Here is a 15,408-nt window from a genome sequence, read left to right as displayed (position 1 = left end):
ATATGCTGAATGTGTTTGTCCATAGCTGCAAGATGAGCTGCATCCTACCTGCTAAGGCAGAATATATTTCTTTTTGTACCCTTTTGAAATAACAATTATACCTTCAGCTTGGAGTATTCTAAATTGTGTTGTTACCAGATTTCTTTTTGAACAAAGACCACTCATACATCCCCTGTGGATCTGATCCTGCAGCCAGGTAAATGATGGTACCCCCATGAGTAGCCTCAGGGAGATGGGTGCCCAGCAGTGCCAGGATCAGTCCCAGGGATCCTTAGCAGCTGGATTTACACCTCAGCCATAGTCACAGTCTCTTGCTATTAAATAAAATTATGTGAGTCTGCATAGGTTGCAATTAATTCAGAGTGCTGTAGCCAGATCACCAAGATGAAATTCAGCCATCATTATTGTTTCTGAGCTCTGATTTTTACTCTGTATCCCTATAACATTTTACTTTTTTTGCAAGGCTTTGCATCTTCTTTGCACTGCCAAAACTTCCTTTTCACCATGTGCTTTGAGTGTTCCACTATATATATATATGTGTGTGTGTGTGTGTGTGTGTGTATATATATATATATATATATAGTCCTCTGCTTTGGTTTTGGGTTTTGAGAGCTGGAGTGAAAGGCTACTTCATCCTTCATCTGTTGCAGACTTATGATTAGATTTTAATGCAGTTGTAGGTGACTTTTGAACATCAGCAGATACATCAGTGTGCTCCTGGTTGAAATAAAGGAAATAAAGGTCTCTGGTGTTCAGCTGGAGAGTTGTGCCTTTAAATACCTCTTGTTCAGTCTGGAAAAGGGGAGCTTTAGGATGCATTGTAGCCTTCCAGTGCCTGAAGGGGCTACGAGAAGCAGAGAGAGGCTATTTACAAGAGTAATAGGACAAACGGGAATGGATTTAAACTGAAAGAGTGCAGGGTTAGGTGGGATATTGGGAAGAAATTCTTCCCTGTGGGAGTGGCGAGGCCCTGGCACAGGTTGCCCAAAGCAGCCATGGCTGCCCCATCCCTGGGAGTGTCCAAGGGCAGGTTGGACGGGGCTTGGAGCAACCTGGGATAGTGGAAGGTGTCCCTGCCCATGGCAGGGGTGGGCAGGAGATGAGCTTTAAGGTCCCTTCCAGCTCAGGCCATTCTGTGATCCTATGACTCTACTGGTGTCTGAAATAAAAGGTTTTATATATTGTTCTTTCTACAAGACAAACAGTAGAATCTCAGGATACATAATAATACACTCTTTAGTTTCCATGAACAGAGCACAGAAGTGCCATTCTCCTGACTGAACTGCCATTCACACTTGTCCTCCAAGCCCCAGTTCTCTCTGGTACATGACACTCTCTTTTTTTATATGCACCTGTATTTGGTAGTACACCTGCAGTATTATTTGTGGGGGTGGAGGAGGGTGTTCAGAGCATTTGAAGGAATTGGGAAAACAGTTAGATTTTACTGACTGTATAGATAATAGAGTCACTATCATTGAAGTGGATATAGATTGGATTTAGCATTTCAGTACTCTGTAGTTTTTCCCTATAGCACTTGAACAGAAGGTGAGAAATCAATGTCAAGTGTTTAGCTGAATTACTTACACAAACAGAAAATGCTATTTGAGCTGATAGTTTTAGCCTGTATCTTGTTGAATAGGAAACAGTTAAAAATTACCATTGAGCAAAAAAACGGGAATTTGAAGTCTGGATACCTGACCTTGATGTCCTGAAACACAGAGGGGATAGGTGGAGAGGGTGTTCCATAAAACTGAGATGAGGACCTGCCTTCTGCCTGAGGAGCAGGGCGTGGGCCTGGGAGGGAAGTTTGGGTCAGTCACTCAAGTCTTTGCAGAGCAGCATCATTGAGCAGGGCAAGCATTGCATAATTCACATTTTAAACACAAAGTAGTATGCTTTTACAAGGCTACTGCAAAAATTTTAAATTCATTTAGCTGCCAAGATTTGCAGTTCTGAGTTAAATACATGGATGTGAGTTTATACTTGAGATTTTACCAGTTAGAAATATGCTGTTGGAGGTGGTTATTAGTGCATTCATAAGCCAAGATAAATATACAAAATAAATGACAGAAGACCTTGGTAAGGATCACCTGCAAAATTTTGCTGTGTACAGGCATTAATATATTTATTGCAAAATGTGGGTGGATATTGTATTCAAGCATAATTCTGAAATGAGATATTTAGCATTTTCCCCAGGCAAGACCAAGAATTTACTTGTCAGAGGTTTTACTAGTCTCAGGGAAAATTCATCTGTGCTCAGCAGGCTGTTAAAATAAAATAACTCCAGTTGCAAGGGGTATCAGGACATGGTTCTACAATTCTTATTTTGAGACAAGTGTTGTCTTTCAGATTTTTTTAGTGTTGGTAGGTCAAGCAGAAATTTTGTGGGTTGCCAGAAATATTTTTAACGGACTTCCAAAGTGAAAATTATCAAGGTGGGTGGACTTAGCTGTCTATAAATAGAAAATCAAACTTATTCAGTGCTCTAAAATATTTTGTCTGGCCAGCAGCTACTGCTCCAGAAATGCGTGGGTGTTCTGTAGGTCCTGTCAAGTAACAGACACTCTAGAGAATCAAAAATACTGCCTCATCTCTAGGCTTGCTAAGGAAACTGAATCCCATTATGTCTTTAAAAAAACAGTAAATTTTTCTTCAAGGCAGAGAGGAAAGCTGTTCATCACACACAGTTTGAAGGCAATGATTAATGCCCGACCACAAGTATTAGGTGTTATTATTTCTGAGACAGCAATAAAATGCCAAGAAGGGTGTTTGAAAATGTAAAACATGAATGAGAAAGCAGACTGTTTAAACTGGAGGGCTGTTTCATCATATGCAACTAGCAAATGCTACTTTTTGTAGACTGCTGTTTGCCCAATGTACTTTGAATGAATATGAGTTTTACTCATTTCTCAGAGTATATGCTGCATATAAAACAGCCTTGGTTAATCATCATTAGAACATGAAAAGGGCATTAAAGTACTTTCTAAGTACTTTTTATGACTTTTCTGCGTCTTCCGGAAAACTTTTGGCATAAGCAGAGGTGTAATTTAGGATTGGATGCAGAAAAAAAGGGGTAGATATTCTGCAGTTTAAAGACCTTAAAATGTTTTCCATAAGCTGCTTCTAGTACATTACTGAGAATTGCGCAGCTACATTTTAGTTCTTTAAATCAGGGTGACGGAAAGATGCTTTCTATGTGTATAATTTGTATTCCTTCCGAATTTGCTACGTTATTTATGTTGCAGTCTTGAAATTATAGTGATCTAGTATGTAAGGAAGTCTGACATGGTAAATTCAATGAAGATTTACCTGCCTTGAAAAACAGATGAGTAGATGAGTATTCTTCATCATAAATGTATTATCTATAATCATAGCAAATCAGACATTTCATGAAATGGTGCTCAGTGACTCCAGAGTGTTCCCTTTGACTTGAATCAAGCAAACAAAATTACATGTTTTCACACTGGAAATATAAGGAGTGTGGGCTTTAAGAACTCTTAAAATATTGGTACAGAGGCAGGGATGTGTCAAAGATGGATATGTACTGATTTTTAGTGACTCTGTGATTTCCATGTGCATTCTTGAAATGTGAAATTTATTACACTCATTTTCCTCTAAAAGGCAGGAGTGAAACACTTTGTAAACTCTGCTGCAGATCATGGAACTGTGCTAAACACCAACTCTCTGAATACTGCACTTCCAATCAGAGTTATTTTCAGTACACATACAGAAATTGGAGAGACAAAACACAAGAATGGATCAAAATGCCTGAAACCTGGGAAAAGTACTGCATAAAATATCAAAATGAAAAGTAATACATCAAACATGTCTCTTAGAGCTGTGGCCATCCACATGAGATGAGACTGGTATTTCTCTGCATTTTTGGTATTTCTCTATATCCCAGACAGATAAGCACCTTTTCACATCTCTCCTGTCACATTACTTTTTCCTGCCCAAGGAATGAGGCCACATTGAGTGTGAGTGAGTCCAGTTTCTCTCTCTGGGCTGCTGAATGCTGAAGTTTTCACACTGGCTAAAGCACTCAGGAATATTTTGCTTCATGTTCTTGCGAGGGCAAAGTGACATGGTAATTCTTTCTGAGCTGTGGGTCTTGGCTGTTGTCAATGGAGGCAAACTCTGCAAGTGCTTTTTGAAATGCTTATTGGTGTTTCCTAGTGATGAAATATTATAATACTGATGGTATGAACGTGGGTTAATGTTCATATTTTCACAAAGGGCATAAGTGCCTTTGATTTGAATGCTTTTGGCAATGTTAGTTCATTCCTTTTCATAAAGGTAGAACCAGCAGCCTTTGTAGAAGAGTCAGCTTTTGGAACCTACCAGGGAACCTGTACTTAGTACATTTTCAATGTTTATAATGGGAGAAAAAAGAAGGGGGAAAAGTTAAAAGTAAGAAGCACTAACAAGAAATTACTCCTAATCATATTGCTATTCCTGAGGCATAACAGAATTCTGGAAAAATCAAATTGCAGGATGCAAACCTTGGGTGTCAACTTGTCACTATGTTACATTTAAAGTGGTTATTAAAATCATTATGCTATCAACCTGTGAAGTTTGGGCACACCAAATATAGCAACCTGCTTAATTGCTCAGTATTTTGCAGTGAGTGAAAGAAAGGGAGGTGGGAGTGGAGAGAACGGTGTGTTTTCAAGGTACCCTAAAAGGCCATTTTTCCTGTGGAGTAAATTGTGCTTGTTGTTCAATAAGACTTTAGTCTTTGAATATAAAATATTTTATTAGAAATGCAGCTGCCTCCCTGTCTGCATAGCTTAGAAATGGTTTTATTAAAATCTTCCAACAATGCAGCACAATGCATATTGACATGACTTGGTAGTTGTAATAGTGTTATTGACACTGCTCTTCTCTTGGGAAATCAGATTAAAATGAACTGATATTGCCAAAACCATTGTCTAAAATACTTAGGGTCAGGTTTCAAAGTCTAATTTCACATGCGAGTAAAGCTGGAGAAACTCAGCTGAACTTACTTCAGGTTTATATTTGTATAAGGGACAACTTGATTCTTGATCATACTGCTAGAGACTTGGCTGTGAAAAGGCTGAAATGTGATTCTAGGATAAAACAGTGAATTACACCATTGCTACAGTAGCTACATAAAGCAGGCAATGAAAATGTAAATTTGGGGAGTGGAAGAAACAGACAAAACCCCAAACCTTCACCAATTACTTTTGAAGAGCACATTTACTCCAAAAGGTGTTTTGTCTCCGTAAAAGTGAAGAATCAGGAAAGAAAAATAATTTCTCCAGATACCATAAAGTGTATTTACTTTATTTTTTTTTCTATTATTCATCTCCAATTCTTTAAAACTGGGTTTTTTTTTTTCCTTGTCCTACACCAGGCATGACATAAGGCTGATGATGCAGAACACACCAAGGCTCAGTTGGGATGTGGCAACTTCATCACACACAGCACCTGATGGCACTGCATTCAATGAACTTGCACAATCACTGAATTTTCAAGGTGCCATTCAGATTCAGTTTTGGTTAAGAACTGGAGGGCAGTCACTCTTTCTTGCTTACCTGTTATGTTGCTAGATTTAAAAAATGCAGAAAAATTTAGCTGCAAACACTGAAATAATTTATTGAGCATATTTCTGCAGTCTGTGGATGTCATTCATCACAAATTCTCCTATGTATTAAAAAATCTCAGAAAATTGTTATCTTGATCTTTTTTTCAAATATAATTTTATGGAGATTAGAGCATTGAGAAATGTGACTGGAGGTTTGCATTCATTATTATTTTTTTTTAACTGGCAATTCTTGCTATGTCACAATATGATTCATTAAGACAAGCATGTACTTTTTGGTAAAAGATGTGAGTTGATTCTTTTCACTATAGAGGTTTATTTTTCCTGTAAGACTTTCTAGTAGCGTTGTTGTAATTACTAGTTGTACATTTCCTACAAGGAAATTTAATGTACTAACACATACTCCTTTTTGTGTAGAAGATTTTCAGCATCCTATGAATTTATTATTTAATGTTGGCTTGTCTCAATTTAGAACTAGTTAGCACATATGTATAAAAGTTTATTAATGTACTCATTCATCCAAACAAATTATTCTGGATAGTGATATGCCTCCATAATTAATTCAAGCACATGTTCAGAAAACTCACGTTCTTATTGGAAGCTTATAAGATATTTGTAACACAAACATACCCTTTTTTCCCTGGAAATTTTGTGGTTTCTTGGCATCTCTCTCTTGAAGGCAAACTGTCCTTTTCTGTGTGTTTGTACAATCCTAGTCCCAGCAGATGGACCTTACTGGCATTCCATTGTTACATCAATATAGATGTAAATTATTGTCATTAAGGAAGTGACTGAAGTATGAGGCTTTTCTTATGAAATCTCAGACCGTCAGCCCACAATGAATTTTAGCATTTGCCATATGACATCCATTTCAGAAAACTGATTTGCAGCTTCTGTGAGTAGCTGTCAGAGATAAAACTGGCCCTTTATCTCTCAGCTGATATGAAGCTTCATTCTAATACAAAAACCATGTGAAGATTATAATTATACAGAAGCAAATATCTGCAAAAAAAATTCCCATCTTCTTTGGAAAGAAGGAAAAATAAATTCCAGGTTTTGAGAAACTGGTCTAGTGGAAGAGGTGTCTGTGCTGATGGCAGGGGGTTGGAACAAGATGATCTTTAAGGTCCCTTCCAACCCAAACCATTTTCTTATTCTAAATTGTGCCATGTTCATGTTGTTTTCATTAGTTTCAATCTTCATTTATATTAGTTGTTCAGACTGCACCTAGAAAATCACATAAACTGTTAAAGCCAGCAGGGTTACCTTCCTGTTCCTGTAAAAGGAGCAGGGCACTGTAAAAGGGCATGGCTGCACTGAGGGAAGGGGGTGGAACTTGCTTAGGAAACAACAGGCAGTGCTGCAGTGCCAATAAAAGATAGGACTTTATTATGTGGATATAAATTAATATAATCCTGTTTGATTATATGAATTTATAAATTTATTGAGAAAAGTTTCAAATCCACTTCCAAGTTGATGGTTCAGAGAAGAGAGGCTGGTGTGTTGGTGGGTGAGTGTCTGGGGTTCTCTGTCTCTGGGTTCTTCAGTGCCTTTTGAAGGCTCATTTGTAGGAATCCTGTTATATATTGAGGCCTGTTGACTTGCAGTGTCATTCTCAGGCAGGTGTAACTGAATGCAGCATCTCCTGCACTATTTTTTGCTTTTACTCCTTGTGGTGGTGCTCCTTAGAAGTGTTGGGATGAGGGAGAAAGAAATGGGACAACAAATTATCCATTTCCTTTTGCCAGTTAATTTTATCTTCTCAAGTTTGCCTCTATCAGCTGTAATTTAATTGTCACGCAGCATCTCAAAACCTGTTTGCTTTAGAGCAACAAATGTTCCTTTAGTAAACTATTCCTTTAGCTTGAGCTTTCAAGATGCTTGCTCAGACTCTTTTGAGCTTTGGTTAGAAATAAAATACTGAATAAATGTCCGAGGTGAGCAGTAGTTTCTGAAGAGCAAGTGTGGCTGTCTGAGGCAAATAGCCCAAGCTGATTATGTGCATCACTTTCTTGCACTGCACTTGACCCTGACACATTTTGGAGCAGGCAGGTCCTCCTTATTTCATCACTGCCATAGTTAAAGACAGTGGCCTGTCAGCTTGTTTCTTGCTGAGGTCAAACACGTCAAATGGAGTGGGACATCAGCATGATCAGATCTAAATTGCTTGCTGCACCAATTTCTAGCTGTATTGTAGTTTAATATAAGATCTCCTGGTTTTCTTGCAGGTGTAAAAGACACATGTGGTGTCGGGGGAACAGAGGGGATAAAAAGGTGAGGTGTTGTTTTTCAGCCAGCTGATTGCTGATCTGAACTTCCAGACCAGGGAGAGCCACGTAGACATGGATTGCAGAGCTCTGCCATTTATTGACTGAATTCACTGATTTAAAATAGAGTTATTCTAACAAGTTTTTTGAAAGAAGTGTTGGTAATGCAGTAATACAAGCATTCAATATATCTATGGAAACCCAAAATACCTCTTCAGAAAAATAGCAACATTTCAAGAGAGTTACATCATTTAAAATAGACTGTTGAGCGAGTTCCATGATTCTGTGGGAGCTGTGCACACAGAAATCTGCTGAACAATATCAGTTGCTACAACCTTTTTCTGACTATAGCCTGATGCTACATTTGTATATAATATTAAAGCTCCCAAAACAGCAGCTCTTGCCCCAAATATGTAATATCACATTTTAAACAATAAAAGGGGGTGCATATTGAGATTTAAGGTTGCCCTCAGAAAGCTGAACTCACTTAAGACTTGTCTTGCTTACTACTTTTTGTGAGCATCAATTTGCAGGAGACTATTGTTGACCAAAAGGGCTTTTTCATGTGTTAGGGTTGCACAGTCTTATAGAAATCAAATGTTTTGCTCCAAATACTTCCTTCATATCTAGACAAAGAAATGAGCAAAAACTTGTTCTTGAAAATGGGGATATCATCTGTTGTTCCCTGAGACTGAGCTTTCACATCTTCACTAACTGACTTCATGGTCTCAACTTTCCCTGAGAGATCTGGTTCTAACAGGTTAGATTCTATAAAATACAAAAAAAAAAGTGCTTCCCAACATAAAAGCTATGAAAACTTCCAAACAGAATTTCATACATACAGAGCTGAGAAGAAAATGCAAACATTGTAAGTTTGGTAATTCAACATATCCTGTTGATGGAGAGTTTAGAGAGATATTTTTGCTTTGATGTATTACTGATTTTATCAGTCCAAATAAAATCTGTGATTTATATGCTAAAGAAAGTTAGTATCTGTAGCACTTTTCATCAGCACTTCATCAGCACTTTTTTTTCCCTAAGTCAGTTTGTTCTCTTTCATTGAGAAGTTTTTCTTTGCTATTAAAAATGGACTGAATCTGTGCTCTGCCGCACAACTGGAATAAGAGGTGGCTGAGAGAACAGCCCTTAGCTTTCCCCTGTTACCTGGTTATAAATGGGGAGGAAAAATCAGCTTCAATGGGCTTTAGAAAGTGTGAAATGAGAGAAGAAAGATTTCCAGGAGACCTCCTTCATTTGGTTGGTTTGTGTTTCAGAATAGCTGCCTGAAAGCCCACCCTGGTACAGGCTCTGGAAAGGCAGCTTCTTTTTGTGCTTTAATTAGTGGAAAGGTAAACACTGTTTTCTAGGTTGGTTTTGGCAACTCCTCAGCCTTTCATTCACACTTGTTTTCAGTTGTCATGCTGTAAGAGAGCTGCAGCGTGCTTGGGGCTCTTTTAGAACCTTGACAGAGAAAGTAACTGATGTCCCAAGCATGGCAATCCTCTGAACCTCCTACTGGGCTGTAGGAAAAGGTTTTTTGCCACCTGTAACTTAAATAGCTGAATCAAATGGCAGGGATCTGTTGGGAGCCATTGCTTCAGCATGGATACAGGAGGCTTGATTACTGTTGTACCAAGTGCCTTTGAATTTTTGCAGGTTCAAATAATTTTTCTAGGTGCTCTTACAGTTTGTATTTACATATCTTAAATAAGGAAATCTGCTCATCCTGAATATATCACTTATAATCAACAGTTGCTAATATATGTAATTCAGTATAATAAACCTGGAGTAAGTCCAACCCGAAGTGCAGTCTTTAAAATGATGTTAAGCTACATCTGTTGAAATGAAATCTGTAAAATTGCTTTTCCATGATGAATGCAGGCATGGAAGATTTCTTTTTAAAATAAAGCTAAAATTAAGGTTGTTATTTGTATTCACTCTGCTGTTTTGATACTAAAACCTGTGAAAAGACCACACGGTAATCAACTGTTGGAGTCAGCTATTGCATAAATGTAGCTTTTGCAGTACATCTTTAGTTTGATTCAGGTCTGAAATGAAACCATCTGAAGCAAGTCTCATTTTGTGTGGCATTTAACAAGTGTGAAATGATAATTGCTGTCACTGAAGCATGACTGCTTTTGTAATGAATACGTTCTGCTAGCGGTCAGAGTACGTAGCTCTGTGTGTGTAATGCAACATGCTTTAATCTTAAAATAATTAGTAAATTTGCAGTTGAATTTATTGTTCAATGAAGTTCTATTTCACAGAGGTTCTGGCTTCTGCAGTCAAATGATCAATGTTTACTTTTAATTACGTAGCGCAGGAGAGATCCTGTACATCTTTTTCTGTAATGGCATCGTGCTTCCAAATAGGTATGTGGATAATCAAATCTGGAGAGCACGGGTTTAAATTGGTTGGTGAAGTGAAGTGCTAGCCCAGCACATCACATTTTCTCCTGTGCTGTTCAGTCAAATCCATGTTATCTGATTTTACAGTGGCATTAATGTGGCTCTCTTGTATTTAGGTGGGATTGTTTGACTCTGTCACCTTTCCATTGATCTTGCCCATGGATGATACTGGTGTCACCTTTCTGCTCGTGTAAAGTCAATACCTTCAGCAGTAGATTAAGAGCTACTCCCCTCTGGCTGGAAAAATAATAAGTACAACAGGCTGGCTTTGCTTTCTGGTGCAGCAGAGCTGGTGGGATGCTCGTTAACGTGTGCGAGGGCTGCAGAAAAGTTGTCAGCTTTCTTCTGACATTAATAAATGCCAGCATGCATGCCATGATCCTCTGTTCAAAAATTCTTCCCCCAAACTCAGCCTAGTGTTGAAACACTAGAATGCAAAATTAGAAGTACAAAAGTGTATCTACATATATAAAAATCTTGTCTATGTGTCACTTTTAGAGAAGGAGCAAGACTTGAAAGCCTAAAGTTTTGTCATCAAAACATTATTTTTGAAACATTATTTTAATATTCCGGAGATAGGAACCCAAACCATAACATGGTAATAAATCATAATAAATGTTGCTGCAATCGAAATAATAAAAAACCTGCAATGGAACCTTCTCAATATAAGATAATATTTGAAGTGAGGAATGAAATGCCGTGTTTTGTAGGACAGAAGTGTTATTTATGTTTTTATTCAAGAACAATGCTGCCTGTCCTTCTGATATGGTCAGCTGCCCAAAATAAAGAGTGAATCAATTTATACAGGTGCTAGGGAGCTCTGAGATTATGCAAGCAGGCATTTAAATATTAAGAATTGGCATTTTTACTTTACTGTTGAACTGTTTTGTCTACTACTTCTCTTGGTGATTCTATTACTTTAAAAAGCTATTTAAAATGCTTTATTTAACAATTATTTATATGAAATAAAGAATACTATGATTAGGTAGGGAGGGGAAAAATTATTTGTTAATGGAAAAAGTAAAAGCTTCATGCTAGTAAATATCTTACCTATTTATGAGAGAAAATGGTGTAGGAAAGCTTTTTAAAAGGTCAGTGAATTTCTACGAAATTGTTCTGTTCTCATTGCCTTTAAAATTAAGTGTACAAGGTGAAGATTAAAAACTGTATGTTCAGTGGCTGAATTGCCATTTAAAGAAGAAGTCAGACACTGGCCCCAGAAAGAGAAAGGACTGAAAACTTTTTGCTTCTTCCTACCACTTTTTCAGGAGCTCTTTTTCACATATGCACCTCCCTTGGCAAGGTATTTCCAGAAAGGAAGAAGTCTCTATGTAGAGAATGTATTTATACCATCAACATAATCTTTAAAGGTGAGTCTCCAATGGTTAGTACTTGCTAATTCCTAAAGGAAGTAACTCATCCATGTCCTGTAAGGCACAGGGCTTTGCCTGCCTTACAACAGGTAGAAATTCCTGGTGTAAGGCACATTTCTTCCTTTCCTGTCAGAAAAACTGAGCTGGCCAAAGAAAGGTTTTCCTTTAATAAAGGCAAAAATCAATACTTCAACAGCTTTCTTGAAGAGATTGAACAGAATTATTTAAAAAACCCAAAGTGATGACCACCATCACAGCTTCTCTGTTTGCATCACTTGCTCTCTTGTGCTTACTGAGCTGGAAAGCCCAGTTTTAAGGTGGTGGGGAACAGTCATGAAATATGTTTCAAAAACCTCACAAATTCAGGATGCAGAAAAAATCACTATAATCAACAGCTGTGTCTCACATTCTCAAGGAAAGAGTCCAAATAAAAGCAGGATACTGCTGAGCATTGATTCTTTTCTGTGTGTTTTCAGCTTCTGTTTGAGGACACAAATTGTCATTCACTTCTTCTAAAATCTGTATTTTTCTACTATTGTTGTTAAGGCATTTTTTAAAAGACAAGATTGCTAACAGCTGCAGCACCTGTAAAATTTTCATTTCAACACTAAAGGGATATTAATCTGGTTTACATTAGAATGACCTTTTCTTTTCTTTGTATTAAAATCCCTTCCCTGAAAAATTAGAGTTTTTCTCCAGATTGCATGTATTGATTACTAGTGCTGGTGTTTATTCATAATTAGAAGTACAGTAAGCAAGAAAGCAATTTTTGAAGCTTGATCTAAAACCTTCTGGCATTTTTATTTCACTGTCTTTTCATAATAAACCTTATATAAAACCAGTAAATAGAGGGAGTGTTCTTTCTAAAGAGCTGTAAGAAAATTAAATGAGCCCAACTGGTTTTCAAAATTCTGGGCTAATCACCTCAAAAATGTTGTGGCTGATACAGGAGTGCAGTCACTAATTCTGCTGGGACTTTGGAAAGTCTCTATATGAAAATGCAACTTTGATCACAGCAGTATCTGCACAAACCCCAACCAAGAAGCAGCTTTGTTCTGATTTTTGATGTTAAAATTACAACTTTCTCTTCGGGAAGGTAATTATTTCTTTTTATCCCCCCTTTACTTTCCTTTTTTTTTTTTTTTTCTTTTTTTTTTCTCTTTTTTTTTTTTTTTTTTTTGATGTTACATGAGAGAGACTGGAGCAGCCAAATATTAGAAAGATTAGAAAGAAGCAATTTGGCTTAGAAAGAGCTATAGAGATTGTGGAGGGTGACAGAAGCTGTCAGTATTGATTTTCTGCCACTTTCCTGTTTGACCTTTTGGATTGCAGCGGGCACTCTTAAGAGGATTTAGCTTGTACCAAATTAAAGATATCACAGAACAATTGCTGACTCATATTGTGGAAGCTGGCTGAGCTCTGCTGCCATCAGTGCAGGGCCATGGTCATTACTTGATTTAATGTGCTCTTGTGGATCAAGTTGTTTGAAAAGCTGCTTAGGAAAACAAGGTTGATGATGATAAATGAAGTTGCCACCTACTTTATTTTCACACGCATGTGTGTATTTAAACATACTGTTTTAAACTTCTGCATGTGAAATTTGACATGCAAAGCGATTAAAATATGCATTGAAAACGCTGATAAAACAATGCTTTAAATATACATCTATAAAAGCTTCATTTGCATTGCTGAGGATGAAATTGGAACAAAAACCCTAAGTGCTTTGTCTTCATTTAACACCTCCTGGCAGCAACTTGACACAAAATTTCAACATGAGCATCCTCTGCTGAGTACCCTTCCACTCTATTTGGAGGAAATAAATTTCTTGTCTGGAGTAGTTCAAATACTTTAATCTCATTTAATATTCATGAAGTATTTTGCTATATGATGGAATTAATATGTGGAAATAGTTATTTTTTCACTGGATGCCCAAAATGCATAGAATAAATATAGAAATACAATGAATAGTTGAATTCCTTTTAATTGTTAGGACAATTTTCAGAAGCAACATGTTAGTATGCAGATTTTTGTTTGATAAACTGTGTGCTAGATTAATGCATTTTAAAATGGCACAGGAATATTGATCTGGAAGAGCTGTCTGAGCTGAGTGTTTCTTCTGAAAATAAAGTTGTTATTTATATTCACTCTGCCATTTCATGTATACATTAAGATGCATGCACACAGGGCATGATGTACTGCAAAAGCTTCACTGCTGCAATAGCTGACTCCTGATTACCATGTGGTCTTTTCATGGGTTTTTAGTATGAAAAAGCAAACCTATGTCAGCCTCAATTAACAGAGGGGCAAAAAACTCAAGAGTTTATGTATATTTCAATAATGCAGGGTCTAATGGAAAAGAAAACCAGGTTACACTGTGGGGATACTGCTCATTAATATTGCAGGATCCACAGCTGAATCTCAAGCCCAGAGGAAGCCAGCCTGTGTGCAGTTGCTTGGCTCTGCTCTGCTGAAGAACAAAGTCTAAGGTCCAAAGACCTTTAAGCTTTGGGCATACATATATTTTTGTCCACTTACTGTTTTCAGTAGGCCGTGCTAAGCTCTGTATCCAGACTGTCAGGTTGTTGCTTTTATAAATAGCCATATTTTGTTGATATAAAATTTAGTGGGTTTACTACTAACTGTAGCTAAGCTGGAGGGCTGTTCATGTGACTCCTGTACCAGCCTCCGTGCAGATACTCTTGCTTTGTAACAAAAATGGTTATCAGGTTTATAAATGCTAATTTTGCATACATCCCATTGATGAGTCCTGCTGGGAAGCCTGTTGTGCATCCAACCAATTTCCATGGTGTGGGGCATTTGTCTGCTTTTTGTTTCTTCAAGGCAACTGGAGTTCATTTTGACTAAAAAGAGACAACTTTTGGCATGGCAGGTGTGGCTTAGGGCCAAGGAATAACTGAATAATGCAAGGATATGAAGTATTCATGTGCAATAAATTGTTTTCTGTTACCAAATGCCTTGAGCTCACCACCAGTGCTGGCATCTCCTCAGTGTACATTTGTGTCTAGTGTGTTGAGCCATCCTTTCTCCCCTCCAGTCTTTTTTCTAGTTCTGTCATAGGATCCTTGAGGCTCGAGGTCATGCTGCTTAAACTGCTGAGCAGTTCACAGCCATTTAGCAAGTTCTTTGTGAAGGCTGGAAAATAAAGATCTTTGGATCTGTGGTTTTATGGAAACCTAAAAGTGTAGGTTTTAAAATTTTTTCTACAAAGCACATGACATTAGGAGGCCTTGATTTTGGTTTTTTCATCATTTCATCATTTTATCATTAATTTCTTTTGGACCTTAGGCTTTAGTTATTGGCTTTAATTTCCCCTGTAAAAAGACTGGTTGCTCTTGGCCATCTCTCCCAGCTATTCCACATCTCATACAACCTCCGTGTTATTTCCTCTGGCATGGTGACAATGGAGCATAACTGGTTATACGAATTGATTCAGATTTTAAGTAAACATTTATTTTTTCCCTATTTTTAGCCTAGATCAGCTTGCTGGTTTATTTAGATGAATGTGTGCTCCTGCAAGTTAATGTACTGGCACTGAGCAGGAGTAGCCAGGCACAAAGAAGAGGCCTTGTTACTGAGGAGGAGGTACCTGTAGAGTACCATTTCAACTTCTGGGGACTCTAGAATTGTCTTTTTTCACTCTGTTCAGCGTCCCTAAAGCAAGAGGAATCTATGGGCACTTCTCTAATAGAAATGGTCAGTGAGGTACATGAAATATTTGGAGTTTCAAACTAGACCTGATAGGTTTTTCAATGTCCCGGTTTCTGGGAAAAGCC

General features: G+C 37.6%; 1 protein-coding gene across 5 annotated transcripts in view; it reads left to right on the top strand.

Annotated features, from left to right (window-relative positions):
• ZNF804A (zinc finger protein 804A) overlaps positions 1 to 15,408 on the top strand; it is a 229,914-nt gene that overhangs the window by 86,763 nt on the left and 127,743 nt on the right. The window contains exon 4 of one of the 5 annotated variants that reach the window (XM_072931621.1): positions 7,795 to 7,840. The exons of the other annotated variants lie outside the window; for them this stretch is intronic. Within the exon in view, the coding sequence (XP_072787722.1) occupies positions 7,808 to 7,840 (33 nt within the window). The 5' untranslated portion in view covers positions 7,795 to 7,807. The remainder of the gene's footprint in view (positions 1 to 7,794; positions 7,841 to 15,408) is intronic. 5 annotated transcript variants of the gene reach the window in all.

The sequence above is a fragment of the Taeniopygia guttata genome, chromosome 7, assembly GCF_048771995.1.
Source record: "Taeniopygia guttata chromosome 7, bTaeGut7.mat, whole genome shotgun sequence".
In the NCBI taxonomy this organism is placed as follows: Eukaryota; Metazoa; Chordata; class Aves; order Passeriformes; family Estrildidae; genus Taeniopygia; species Taeniopygia guttata.
This window is presented reverse-complemented; position numbering and strand designations above follow the sequence as displayed.